The sequence below is a fragment of the Biomphalaria glabrata genome, chromosome 18 (genome assembly GCF_947242115.1).
Source record: "Biomphalaria glabrata chromosome 18, xgBioGlab47.1, whole genome shotgun sequence".
NCBI classification, from domain to species: Eukaryota; Metazoa; Mollusca; class Gastropoda; family Planorbidae; genus Biomphalaria; species Biomphalaria glabrata.
Window position 1 is genome coordinate 10,874,430 of NC_074728.1, and position 13,884 is coordinate 10,888,313.

General features: G+C 38.4%; 2 protein-coding genes across 2 annotated transcripts; one reads left to right on the plus strand and one right to left on the minus strand.

The window, feature by feature from the left end:
• Positions 1 to 2,173: 2,173 nt before the first annotated feature.
• On the plus strand, positions 2,174 to 3,652 carry LOC129924020 (uncharacterized). Its single transcript, XM_056017617.1, has one exon. It carries the CDS (start codon positions 2,174 to 2,176, stop codon positions 3,650 to 3,652), a length of 1,479 nt encoding a protein of 492 aa, XP_055873592.1.
• Positions 3,653 to 4,644: 992 nt separating this feature from the next.
• Positions 4,645 to 7,727, minus strand: LOC129924063 (galanin-like G-protein coupled receptor npr-9). Its single transcript, XM_056017822.1, has 2 exons — positions 7,151 to 7,727; positions 4,645 to 5,600 (listed from the first exon to the last, which is right to left on the minus strand). Exons 1-2 carry the CDS (start codon positions 7,329 to 7,331, stop codon positions 4,726 to 4,728), a joined length of 1,056 nt encoding a protein of 351 aa, XP_055873797.1. The 5' UTR covers positions 7,332 to 7,727; the 3' UTR covers positions 4,645 to 4,725.
• Between the last annotated feature and the right edge of the window lie 6,157 nt (positions 7,728 to 13,884).

Genomic DNA, 13,884 nt, shown 5'->3' on the forward strand with positions numbered 1-13,884 from the left:
AACAAATTTGGCGTGAATAAAGATATTAAAATAATACAAGAAACACTCATTCAAATAAAACATTACACACGTCTTACTTGGCGTCAAACCTTTTTAGAAGTCATGAATATCGTGGGCACCAGCTGGGAAGTGGCTGTGAAAGTCGCCCTACACAAATTTCTGTATTGAGAACTTGCAACCCTATGCGTCGAATGGCGTGCGAGGGGCTTAAGTCCTTGTGTGTCTCAACATTTTACAATAAAAAATGTTACTTTCGCCACTCAAACGGTCAGATAAGATGTCTGGGGTAGCACTTTAGGCTCACTCAGAAACCCAGGAGCCAAGCATTTTTCTACATTTCTGAGCTTCAGAAACTCTTTCTCCTGGCGTCTACAACGCATTATTTTTATCATAGTAGAAGGATTACAAGTTTAATAGAATTAATTAAGGACATTTTGATACTACACTTTAAGAGACAATGGAGGTAATAATTAGTATTTTTAAAAGTTGCATTTTGTAAAAGTGCGGACCGCACCCCCCTAGTGACGCCCCTGATGCATAGTATCTCTTTTGACATAAAGATAGAAGAAGTCATAAAGACATCCTCAGCGCTGATCTTGCGTAGGGAGTCAGACCCAAGGGGCTGCCCAAAATACAACCTACAGAGATGTCTGCAAGCGAGACATGAGAACTGCAGGCATCAATGAAAGTTTGTGGTTGGAGATAGCCCGAGATCGGACAGCATGGAGACAGACTGTGCGTGCTGGTGTGAGCCTCACAGAGAGCAAAAGAATCGAAACGAAGAAAGCTTCCCTATCAGCAACAACTAAAACAAACACATAAACATGTACGAACTGTGGCAAACTTTACTGCTCCAGAATTGGCTTGATTAGTCACACTAGATTCAAATCCGATAGAAACAATCTTTTAAAGTTGTATTATGTACTTCGGGCAGAGCTCTCGAGGGGCCGGACATTACTGCCTTCATGGGACGGATATTGCCCGCGGGCAGTAGGTTCGGCATTACTGCAATATAATTAGGTGTTGTTTTTTTCCCATAAGTAGCTCTGATTACAAGAACTGATTATTCTATCAAGAACTCGCACCCCATTACAAACACACATACAAATTATAGGGTACTGCATGAGATAGGCCTAAGTTTCCTAAAGATTGACAACTTTTATTCCATGTGTTATTGAAGCATGGTGTATATTCCAGCTTATCGTACTGTCACACATCTCCTACTTAATGTTCTGATGAAGTGCATTATCTTTTAAGCAGAACATTTGTTGATTGACTAAATAAAGATAGTACAACGGTTCTCTAAGGAAAAAAAAGAAAGGTTATTTAAAAAAAAAGGTTTTATATCAACTCTGTTTGTCTAGTACAGCGGTTCTCAACCTTTTTAGCTCCGCGACCCCCTAATACAATTTTTCACTTGGCAGCGACCCCCAACCATAAATTCTCGTTCATTTCATTTCAAGAAGTTTGCATAGGAACTAATCTTTATAATCGCTATTATGTATATGTCTGAAGAAAAAAAGTAAATGTGAACACTTTATAACGTCTTTGGATTTATCAATGTAGATGCTAAATATTGGAAATGGATCAGATATCATATTTCCTAAATTACCTGAGTGATAAAATCAGAAGACATGTCATTTTTTTTCCTGTGAACAGTTTCGTTATATAATGAAATGGCACTAAATGTATTTAAAATGTTGCTCCAATCATAACTCGAGCAATTTAACCCCTGGCAATATTAACTCTTCACAATGGTGTGAGATTTCATAGCTCTAGCTATTATGAGAGCTATCAAATAAAAAGCTTCATGGGCTGCTATGTTTTAATTATGCTACTTGCCACCTTAGTCAAGTCTTGATTTCTTGACGTTATCAACCTCAAAACTAAAATACTCGGAGATTTCTTCTGCCTCTTACATACGACAGAGAGAACTACATAACAAATGACGCATTTGTCACCCCCCACTTTTTATTTTATTTTATTGACCTGTGGACGATGGTTATGCTTGCCCTGGATGTGGCAAAATATGTAGGTCACAGCTGGGACTGCGCAGCCACGGGAAATACTGCATTCATCACTGATGTTATTATTATTATTGATGTTTGACGATCGTTGTGTCATAATAATGGAATCTAAGTCATGTCCCTATCCGCCATTACTACAAATGTAAATGCAGACCAACCATGGTACACAGACCAACCAAGGTACACAGACCAACCATGGTACACAGACCAACCAAGGTACACAGACCAACCATGGTACACAGACCAACCATGGTACACAGACCAACCATGGTACACAACAGACCAACCATGGTACACAGACCAACCATGGTACACAGACCAACCAAGGTACACAGACCAACCATGGTACACAGACCAACCATGGTACACAGACCAACCAAGGTACACAGACCAACCATGGTACACAGACCAACCATGGTACACAGACCAACCAAGGTACACAGACCAACCATGGTACACAGACCAACCATGGCACACAGACCAACCAAGGTACACAGACCAACCATGGTACACAGACCAACCAAGGTACACAGACCAACCAAGCTACACAGACCAACCATGGTACACAGACCAACCATGGTACACAGACCAACCAAGGTACACAGACCAACCATGGTACACAGACCAACCAAGGTACACAGACCAACCAAGGTACACAAACCAACCAAGGTACACAGACCAACCAAGGTACACAGACCAACCAAGGTACACAGACCAACCAAGGTACACAGACCAACCATGGTACACAGACCAACCAAGGTACACAGACCAACCAAGGTACACAGACCAACCATGGTACACAGACCAACCAAGGTACACAGACCAACCATGGTACACAGACCAACCATGGTACACAGACCAACCAAGGTACACAGACCAACCAAGGTACACAGACCAACCATGGTACACAGACCAACCAAGGTACACAGACCAACCAAGGTACACAGACCAACCAAGGTACACAGACCAACCAAGGTACACAGACCAACCAAGGTACACAGACCAACCATGGTACACAGACCAACCAAGGTACACAGACCAACCAAGGTACACAGACCAACCATGGTACACAGACCAACCAAGGTACACAGACCAACCAAGGTACACAGACCAACCATGGTACACAGACCAACCAAGGTACACAGACCAACCAAGGTACACAGACCAACCAAGGTACACAGACCAACCAAGGTACACAGACCAACCAAGGTACACAGACCAACCAAGGTACACAGACCAACCAAGGTACACAGACCAGCCATGGTACACAGACCAACCAAAGTACACAGACCAACCAAGGTACACAGACCAACCAAAGTACACAGACCAACCAAGGTACACAGACCAACCAAAGTACACAGACCAACCAAGGTACACAGACCAGCCATGGTACACAGACCAACCAAGGTACACAGACCAACCAAGGTACACAGACCAACCAAGGTACACAGACCAATCAAGGTACACAGACCAACCAAGGTACACAGACCAACCATGGTACACAGACCAACCAAAGTACACAGACCAACCAAGGTACAAATAGGCTTGGTACAACACTTTCAAAACGAACAAAAAACTTCCGTTCAAAAATAGCCCAAAAAAAAGAAAATTTTCGACGGTCTTAAGTGACCCTGGTAAATGGTTATTCGACCCCCAAAGCGGTCACAATCCACAGATTAAGAACCCCTGGACTAGTACAAATTTTGAACACTTTTTTTTCCCCCACTGTTCGTCCACTTCTAAGTTATACTGATGTATGCAAACAAGACACAAAGCTCTAAACATTGACCTTAACAGCTGGCAAAAATCGGCACTGGATAGATCCACATGGAGAGAGAGCATAAAGGAAGGATCCCAGATTGCAGATGCCATACACACCCGTAGTAGAAAGAAGGGTGAATGTACAACGGCGCCTGATGATTACAGATGCCAAACCTGTGAATGCTGCTGTGGTATCAAGGATTGGCCTCTTTAGTCACACAAGTAGTGGCAAAAGGAAAAGATAATTTCTTGAGAAGTAAAATGCCACAGATTTATCTATCTATCTATCTATCTATCTATCTATCTATCTATCTATCTATCTATTATTATTATAGCTTTTATATAGAGCTACTTTCATGTTTATAGCATGCTCAGAGCGCTCATTTGTGGACCAGTGTGTGTGTGTGGGGGGGGGGGTATCTAGGAGTTGGTTTTCCGTGCTGCCTTTGGGCGCTCAGTAAACACAACTCTGCCCGAGTCGGGTGTCAAACCTCGAGCCCACTTCTAGGTAGCCAAGCCAAGCCAAGTTCAAGCGCACTTGGCCTCTCTACCACGCTTCCCACTATCTATCTATCTATCTATCTATCTTTCTATCTATCTATCTATCTATCTATCTATCTATCTATCTATCTATCTATCTATCTATCTATCTATCTATCTATCTATCTATCTATCTCTCTCTCTCTCTCTCTCTCTCTCTCTCTCTCTCTCTCTATATATATATATATATATATATATATATATATATATATATATATATATATATATACATATATATATATCTATCTATCCATATATATATATATATATATATATATATATATATATATATATATATATATATATATATATATATCATTTGCATCCTTCCTGAGATACACGAGACCATATCTATTCATTGCCTGGGCTTCAGATAATTTTAATTGTGTAAAAGGGCTTATTTGCCATTAATAGATGTTGACTTGATGCCTAACATTTCGTGGAAGTTGTTTCTAAACTTTGAGCTCATGACGTAATACAGGACGATGCTGATGCTGGCGTTGAAAGCTTCCAGAACTTTAATGAAAGAGAAGGAAATGCTCAGGTATGGTATGTACAGAAGAACTAGTTGCAGCTGGGATGAGATGCTGCAGTAGATGATGTGGATGACGTTGGCCGGCAGGAAGCTGACGATGAAGATGACCGAGATCATGACCACAAGTTTTATGACCTTTTTCTCCTTGGCCATAACGTCCGCCTCGTTTTCGTTTCGCTTGGATTTCGCCATCGTCGTTTTCATCCTCCATTCGGACTTCCGCCTGAGCTGGATGGCGGTGATGGCAGTGCAGAGTACCACGATGACGAAAGACCCGAAAGGGGAGACGAGATTTAACGAGTAGGTAATGCTCTCGATCTCCTGGCTGCCTTCTCTCACGACCCGGCTCATCACCGTTCTGTTCCTGGCGCTGTTGAACACCCACTGAAGGCTGCTGGAGTAGAAAGACCCCGCCTGGGCGACGGCCACGATGATGAAGGTAGAGACTATGTAGACCGCAGTACGAAATTGCGTGATAATCGTTCTCACGTGAAGAGGAATTACGATGCAGAGGCAGCGCTCCAGAGCCACGAAGGCCGTGATCCAGGCAGTGATTCGCGTGCAGAGAAGATGGGGCAGGCTTCCGGTCATATATTCAACGTCTTCCTGGACGAAGGGCAGGTCGGCGTAGTACATAAGCGGGTTCCAGCATATGGCCACCCACAAGGAAGTAATTAAAGAAAGTAGATCCGACACTGCCAAACCGAGTAGTGATATATTCACCGTATCTTTAAAGCCTGTAGGAAAATAAAAGCCCATAGAATTAAAATGTCAAATCTTATAAAAGGTAAGAACAAGTTAAAATAGTTTTTTGCTCTCAATTACATTTACTTAATGACATAAACTTTTTCATATTTACAATTTTTTATTTTATTTATGGACAATGATTTTCAAAAAAATCATATTTTCAAAATGTCTATGACAAACCAAGTCAAGCCTAATAATTTTGATTACATAGCAAATGTTTTCATAATTTTGTATATTTCAATCTATCGATTTCCACAGACGCAGTGTTCTAGAGGAAGCGGAGTGGACAGGGAAAAAATTCTGAGAGCAATGAAAAGGCTAGCTGATTGTGACGTATTTTTTACTGAGACGCTATAATCTATAAGAAACATAAAGAACTGGTGGTGATGATGATGATGATGACTCTTTAATGTATCCATCGTCTGATGTAGAATGTTTACGCTTTCAGCTAAACATAAAGTCTTTTGGTACAATTTGCATTTCGTCCTCTAAAAAAAAAACGAGGGTCGGACTGTTTAGTCATCATCGAGTTCAAAGGAATTTTAGAACTTCAGAAAATAGTATACAAAAGTTTAATAGAAAGCTTGCATTTTAGTCGCACGTTGCGGCGTTTAAAGCTGCGAATCTGTCAAAACCGTTTCCTAGCAAGTCAGAGGCAAAAGGAACCTGTGTACAAAATTTCATTTCATTGCGTACAGTTGATGATATCTCTTGATACATAACTGAATGACTCAGTCAGTCATTGGTATTTTATATGCATAATATAGATGAAATATTCTGTTAAGGAGTGTGTAAGTATATGTAACGGATGATAAATTTTGACGGCATGTGCATTGGATAAAAAAGGGAAATGACCTATGAGTGACGGAGACGAGACCAAAAATTAACTTTTAATTGGTTTGGTGAGAACAGTACATTAGGAGTTTTGATCATCTCATCTTTGCCTGTGGTCCATTATGGGACCCAACCAGCTTACTCCGGGCATCTCGGTTCTGGGCGAGTCTCTCCAGCTGTCCCCACGTATCGCCTATTTGCTTGGCATCTGCTTCCAAATCGCGGCGCCATGTATTTCTGGGTTGTCCCCTCTTCCTCTTTCCAAAAGGTTTCCAGGTTAGGACTTGCCTTGTTATGTTAGTTGCAGGCTTGCGAAGGGCGTGGACTATCCATCTGCAGCGTCTCTGAAGGATATCTACTTCAACGGGCTGTTACCTTGATCTTTGCCACAGTTCCTCATTCCTCAGGCAGGTATGAGGTATTGATGAAAACCTAGATTTTTTTCATGATGGTGATGGTGGTTCTCCTGGTCTCTGCTTGAGTTTTGATATTTTTCATTAAATTTTTTACCATCTCGTAGATTGATTAGTTTATTATTATTATTATTTTTATTTTCAACACTGAGATTGGAAAGCTTATAATCGTTTGTTTATTTTTAAAAATGTTGACTTTGTTAATAAAGGAACCTTTAAACCTGAAATTCAGAAGCCTATTACTCCGACACAAAAAAAAACTCATCCGTCAGCATCTTCCTTCATTTTCTTACCTTGTCTGTAGAAGATGATAATGTTGATGACGTTGCCGACTATCCCGAAAAACGAGATAACCCCGCTAATCGTATGGTTGATGATGATAGTTATCTCCATAAAACGGTAATCGATGTGAGCTAAACCTTCGGACTGAGTGGGAAGAGCTGTAGAGCTGTTCATGTTTAGCTCTGACTCCATTCTTCCAGTTGATCCAATCTTTTACTTTTCTAGCATAGTGTTTAAGACTACAGCATATCTTTGAGTAGGCCTACATAATACACACACTATGTGTTGCAAATAACATTTAGTTGAAAACTCAACTTAGCGATGTCTTAGTCGAATGGTTTCAACATGTCATTAACATTTATTTGGGGGTCAAAATTAACGGTGCTAATTTCTGAACAGGCTTATACTAAGTGTATTCTGTATATATGCCTAATGCATTATCTCAAACAACCGTTGCTCCTAATTATCACCAAGCAATCAATGATTGGTAAAGTAAGGTGTAGACTTCACGTTCTGAGATTTAATTGTTCATCAAATTGAACATCTTTTAATTAATCAACTCACAGGGCCCCCAGCGATACTACACCCTCCCCGTCTTTTTTTTTTCTTTTTCCATAAAATTTATCAAAGCTTAAAACCAATAACTATTTGAGAATGGGAAAAAAAAAGTCATGCTTCGATGATCACACAAGCAAACTTATTAAAATGTGCGATACATTTATCAAGTGAAGATCTGAAAATTCCTGTGGTCTGGCGAGGAAATTATCTATAATTAAAGGGCTAGAGATTACTGTTACTCTATTGATAACCTGCAAAAATGTGCTTCACTAGTGTTTGCAACATATTTAATAGGGCATGACCAGTTTAATTGTTAGTTCAACAGATGAAAAAAAAAGACAAGAGATAAAAAGCAGTAACAGCAGTTTGATACAAAATGAGATAGTTGATACTGATTGAAGTTTTTTTTTATTGACAATACGCAATTACATTTTTTTGTATATGTAGATGTTGAGTCAGTGCATATCTTTGATATTTATTTTAAAAAGTATAATTGGAGCAAACAAATTGAAATTATACTTTCACGTACACAGACTGAATTGTGCCATAGAGCTTATAAATACAACAGCAAAAATACATTATCAATTGCGTTTTACTAGTAGCACCATAAGTAAAATCACTAAATGGAGACACTTTCGGGACAGAAGACTAAAAATTAAAGTAGCAATAATACATAAAAAGCTGAAATATATTCTAACATCAATAAAAAAAAAGACCTAATAAAATACTCAGAAAGTCAAAAAGATAAAGGCAGATTTCTTATTTCATATGCTAGGACAAATTCAAGGAAGTTCTCCATCTTCCCGTGTGCCATTTGAGAATGGAACTAGTAGCTTGAATTAACAAAGAAAACCAACGACTTGGCAGAGTTTCTAAGTCTCTAATTAACATCCACTAGATTAATATATAGATATGCTTAGGTCGTAATCATCTTCTCTTTCGAAGGAAGATCTACAGTTTATAAGATAAGATATTTAAAAATAGTGTAAACATTTATAGATTAGCGAAACTCTGTCATTAGAACTTGTTATCTTCTGATAAAAATACGAGGAGATTTGTTGATATTTTGTAAAAGATTAAGTTTCCGGCCACGAAATATTATTTTTCTGTCAGGTGCTGCAGGAGTTTGTCAGAGAGCAGTGGTCTTACCACTGTCTCCCCGCCTTCGGGGCTCCAAAACCGGATTTTCTGTTAGGCTCTACTCCCTTAGCCCTAGACCTCACAGCTAGGGGGTTTGGTTTGTGGGCAGCAGGGCGTGTCCTCAAACCGACGGGCCATGACTGCCTCACATCTTAGGGCCAAACCTCCTTCGAGACCGTTGCAGATTAGCCTGAGGCTTCACAGCTTCAGTTTACATCTGTCACCACAAGGAGGTACTGATTAGGACATGCTGTGGAGAGGCTATGTACTATGTACTAATTGCTCCCCTTTCACAGATGCTAGCCAGCAAGTCAAGCTACCACACTAGACGCTTCACACAGCCTTTGGACAGACTGTACACTAGTTTGTGATTATAATTGTAATCTTTATCTTCTGATTATAAAACTGTCCTAGTAGGCGAAGCGTTCCATTAGATTTAAACTTTGGATGTTGGTTGTTTGTGAGTACTGGCAGTGGTTATCAAGTACTAAGTATTAGTAAAGACCAGACCGTCGTTATCTGGCAATACAAATCTTGAATGCGCGAAAGGTAACAACTACTTGGATTCCGTGTCTCCTTTTCTAAATTTTCTATATTCAGTTATGCAACTACAATAAATGTATGGCTTTCTTTTGTCGTACGCATCTATATAGGCAGCAATGGCTATCGTCCATATTTGATAGCGCAAACAACAGTACTGGTTTTCTTCTGTATTTGATAACGCAAACTACTGCAATGGCTTTCTTCTGTATTTGATAACCCAAACAACAGTACTGGTTTTCTTCTGTATTTGATAACACAAACTACTGCAATGGCTTTCTTCTGTATTTGATAACGCAAACTACTGCAATGGCTTTCTTCTGTATTTGATAACGCAAACCACTGCAATGGGTTTCTTCTGTATTTAATAACGCAAACCACTGCAATGGCTTTCTTCTGTATTTGATAACGCAAACTACTGCAATGGCTTTCTTCTGTATTTGATAACCAAAACTACTGCAATGGCTTTCTTCTGTATTTGATAACGCAAACCACTGCAATGGCTTTCTTCTGTATTTGATAACGCAAACCACTGCAATGGCTTTCTTCTGTATTTAATAACACAAACCACTGTAATGGCTTTCTTCTGTATTTGATAACGCAAACCACTGCAATGGCTTTCTTCTGTATTTGATAACGCAAACCACTGCAATGGCTTTCTTCTGTATTTGATAACGCAAACCACTGCAATGGCTTTCTTCTGTATTTGATAACGCAAACCACTGCAATGGCTTTCTTCTGTATTTGTTAACGCAAACCACTGCAATGGCTTTCTTCTACATTTAATAATGCAAATCACAGCAAAGACTTTCTTCGGTATTCGATAACTCGAATCTTTTTTTTTTTTTTAGATTTTCATTCATAGCGGAAAAAGCCTATCCAGTGTACAAAGCAAAGGAAATGTTGACAAGCTATGTGTTAGCAAATGTATAATAATTTATGCCTTTTTTTAAGCACTGCGAAATAAAATTTAGGTCACATACCTATATATATATATATATATATATATATATTATACCAATACTAGACGTGGAAATCTCTAACACTACATAAACATGTGAAAAACTTCCAAAAAGCTGAAACAAGGCGTTGTTTTGTAAAGTTGTCATAAGAAGCAAAGTGGTGGTGTTGTTTCAACCCTAACCTACGTAATGGAACATCGAAAATAAGAGCTCTCACGTCTCATAATTATTATTATTCAATTTATAGATACTAATCTATTTTTAGAAAGATCTAAGCAATCAATCGATTTAATATACAATATAAAATCATAAGATGTTTAAAATCAACAGACTTGAATTATTTCGATCAAGGATTTTCGAAACGCTATGTCAACGGTAAACAAAAGGAAATGCCTTTATATCATAGATTTGCGTAAATATATAGGTCTGTGATAATTATTAATAACAGACCATTCTATTTAAAATCCTCAAAATAGCATTCCATTATTTCTTAACTTTGAAAACTTCAGACCATTACTTTTCTAAGACAGAAGAGATAGATTTTCCTAGATTCATGGCGACTTTCCTTACAACTTGAAAAAGATTTAAGGACATAACAATCTATATATATACATATAGGTTTGTGATCTGATCATTATCGGATAAGAATGTGCTTTTCCTAGCTTTTCAATTTATATTATATTATAATATTTATTTATATTATATCTTCTGATGAAAATAATTTCAATATTAAGGAAGTAATAGATTTATACTTGACTTAAAACGTAGTTATAAACAAATCGACAAGTAATTAGCGATAATATAGGAGCTATGAAGATTTGCTGCTTCACATTGAAATTTATAGATCTTTTTTTTTCTTTTTTAGTTGGCAACTCTGGAGTTTAAATAAGCGACCTTGACATCTCCAATCTTTCATAATGCAAATCACAGCAATTCTTCTGTTGTTGTTAATTTAACTGCAACCACCATCATGAGTTGTTCTGCTTTTCTATAACCAAATCTATAGCAATGAGTTTCCATTCGTTTTGATCTAGCACATACGACACATACAGTCTATCTCTGAAGTATTCAAACTCAATACATGCATTTTAATCTCAAATATAGATTTTTGTTTTAATTGTTGTACTCACTCGTGTTTCGTCCACGCTTTGTCAATTTTCGGGGAGATCACTTTTTATCTGTTAATACTGAAGAATTTATTTCCCTTGTTGGTATCAAAGAAAATTATTTATTACCAGTAACTAATTTACTAATTGGTTAATGTTTTTTTTTTATTATTGATTCGTGCTTAGTCAGGTAGAATTAAAAATTGTGAATAGTTTTGAATAGATCCGAGAATGGGTGTGGGAGAAATAGAGCGTTCAAAATGTGTCTCAGACGGAGTTGATATAAGCTTTGTACAAATTAAAGCAAAACAACAGCCACAGGCGGCCACAGCATTCCATCCTCTGCAAGGGGAGGGAAATCATTTGGGGGAGGGTGAACTTCGAACCCCCCTTTTGTAGACGATCGTTGACTTGTAGCATCAAACTGCTGGTAACTATTAAACCGCTGCAGGCGTATTATGTCTTAAGTTCAAATAACTCGAATAACTTCTGGTAAACTATTAAACCGCTGCAGGCGTATTGTGTCTTAAGTTCAAATAACTCGAATAACTTCCGGTAAACTACTAAACCGCTGCAGGCGTATTGTGTCTTAAGTTCAAATAACTCGAATAACTTATTTTCTGGACAAACCTAAATATAACCTTTATTATAATATAGACAAAATCAGCTTGTGATTAAAATGCAATAAATATAGTAGATTTTAGCAATAATATAAAATGGTTTATTAATTAAACAAAATCTAACTCACTAGTCACTTCATTTCAGTCTCACGTTCAGTAGTCGTCTCTCCTACCTAAGACCGCTGACGACAATGCCATCTATCTTGAATCATTCACAACCAATTGCGAACCTCTTCCACCGTCGCCACAAAAACACACAGACGCCATACCCCCCTCCTTTCCTTCCTGGCTACGCCCATGCTAAATGCATTTTCTGTCTTGCTAGATGTCTATCTTATGACATGTTGTCTGATCACAAATAATTTCCACAAGATTCTCTATAGTTTGTTTGACGAGTAGGTCATGTTGATTTACAAACTCCATCTGTCCGTCTGGTGCACTTTCTCCCACTACCCATTCTCGGATCAAGTTAAAAATTTGCACAATTATTCACTGTCTCTATCGAAACAGGAATCAATGTAAAAAATTAACCAATTAATTGGTGATAATTATTTAATTATTTTTATATCGATTAAGAGAAAATTAATGAGTATGGATAGATATGGCTATAAATGTAGAGCTCTTCACTTTAGATACGCTTTGTTTGTTTTTTAAAAAAAGGGTATTTTGTTTTTATTATGCCCGATCTCCTGGTCGTTGTTCTATCTGGCCACGCTCCACTTCTGCTTATAGTGAATACAGAATCTGCAGAAGTGATGCAGGCAAGATGTCTGAAATGTATATTCATTTATTTATAGGATGTGCATTGAGTTTTTATTGCAGACGAATGTAGCTGGGTGCAGCAGACAGGGCCGGTCTCAGGCCACTGCAACCTATTCGGCCGCAGTGGGCCCCGCACTTTCATAGGCCCTGCGCGAATTCTAGGTGTAAATTATTAAATGAAACCATTTTAACTTATTACTTTAAGGGTACCTGAATTTTCCGAAAGTTGCAAAATATACGAAAAAGTCATGAAAATCTCCTGAAATTATAAAAAACTTTTGAAAACTCATGCAAATCTCCTTAAAAACAGACAAAAATGTCATTCCGGGGCTATTTTGTACTTAGTAAAGAATGAACAAAATGGAAAGACGATTTTATTTTCTATTGCAAAATCTTTAATTTCACGTATTATCCTTATCCCTACCCAGACTGGGCCCCGCGCAATCCATTTCGCATAGTGCCCCACAATCTGTAGGACCGGCCCTGGCCCTGGCTGCAGACAACGAGGAGTCTATGATATTATAAAATGCACAATTTCATTTCATGAAAACGAGCTCTTTGCGATTTTCAGAAACGTTTTAATAAAGATTTTAGAAAATCGTATCTCTCTTCCCTGTTGTCTTTCACCTCGGCATGCTTCATTATCAAGACTTTGATTTTAAGATGGTCATAAATAATCTTAAGAAGACTGGGACTTCTAATTTCGGGATCTTTAAGGAGTCCACCAAGCCCTAATGTGTACCTGACAATAGAAGGGGTAAAGTAAATGCGGTTGGACATTTTCCTGGCCACATGACATCCTCGGGTTTCAATCCTGGTGTAGACTGGGATTTTTAATTTCGGGATCTTTTGGGCGCCTCTGAGTCCACCCAGCGCTAATAGGTACCTGACATTAGTTGTGGACGTAAAGGCGGTTGGTCGTAGTGCTGGTCACAGGGCACCTTCGTTAACCGTAGGCCCCAGAAACATCATCTGCCCTATAGACCAAAAGGTCTGAAAGGGGATCTTTTAACAACTTTAAATCGTTTTCTGTTTTGAAATCTTCTCATTCTAATCT

Excerpts from the sequence above, each read along its gene's own strand:
- LOC129924020 (XM_056017617.1), top strand. The coding sequence starts at position 2,174 with ATGCAGACCAACCATGGTACACAGACCAACCAAGGTACACAGACCAAC.
- LOC129924063 (XM_056017822.1), bottom strand. The coding sequence starts at position 7,331 with ATGGAGTCAGAGCTAAACATGAACAGCTCTACAGCTCTTCCCACTCAG. Across the intron at positions 5,601-7,150 it reads TATCATCTTCTACAGACAAG|GCTTTAAAGATACGGTGAAT; the intron begins GTAAGAAAATGA and ends ATTTTCCTACAG.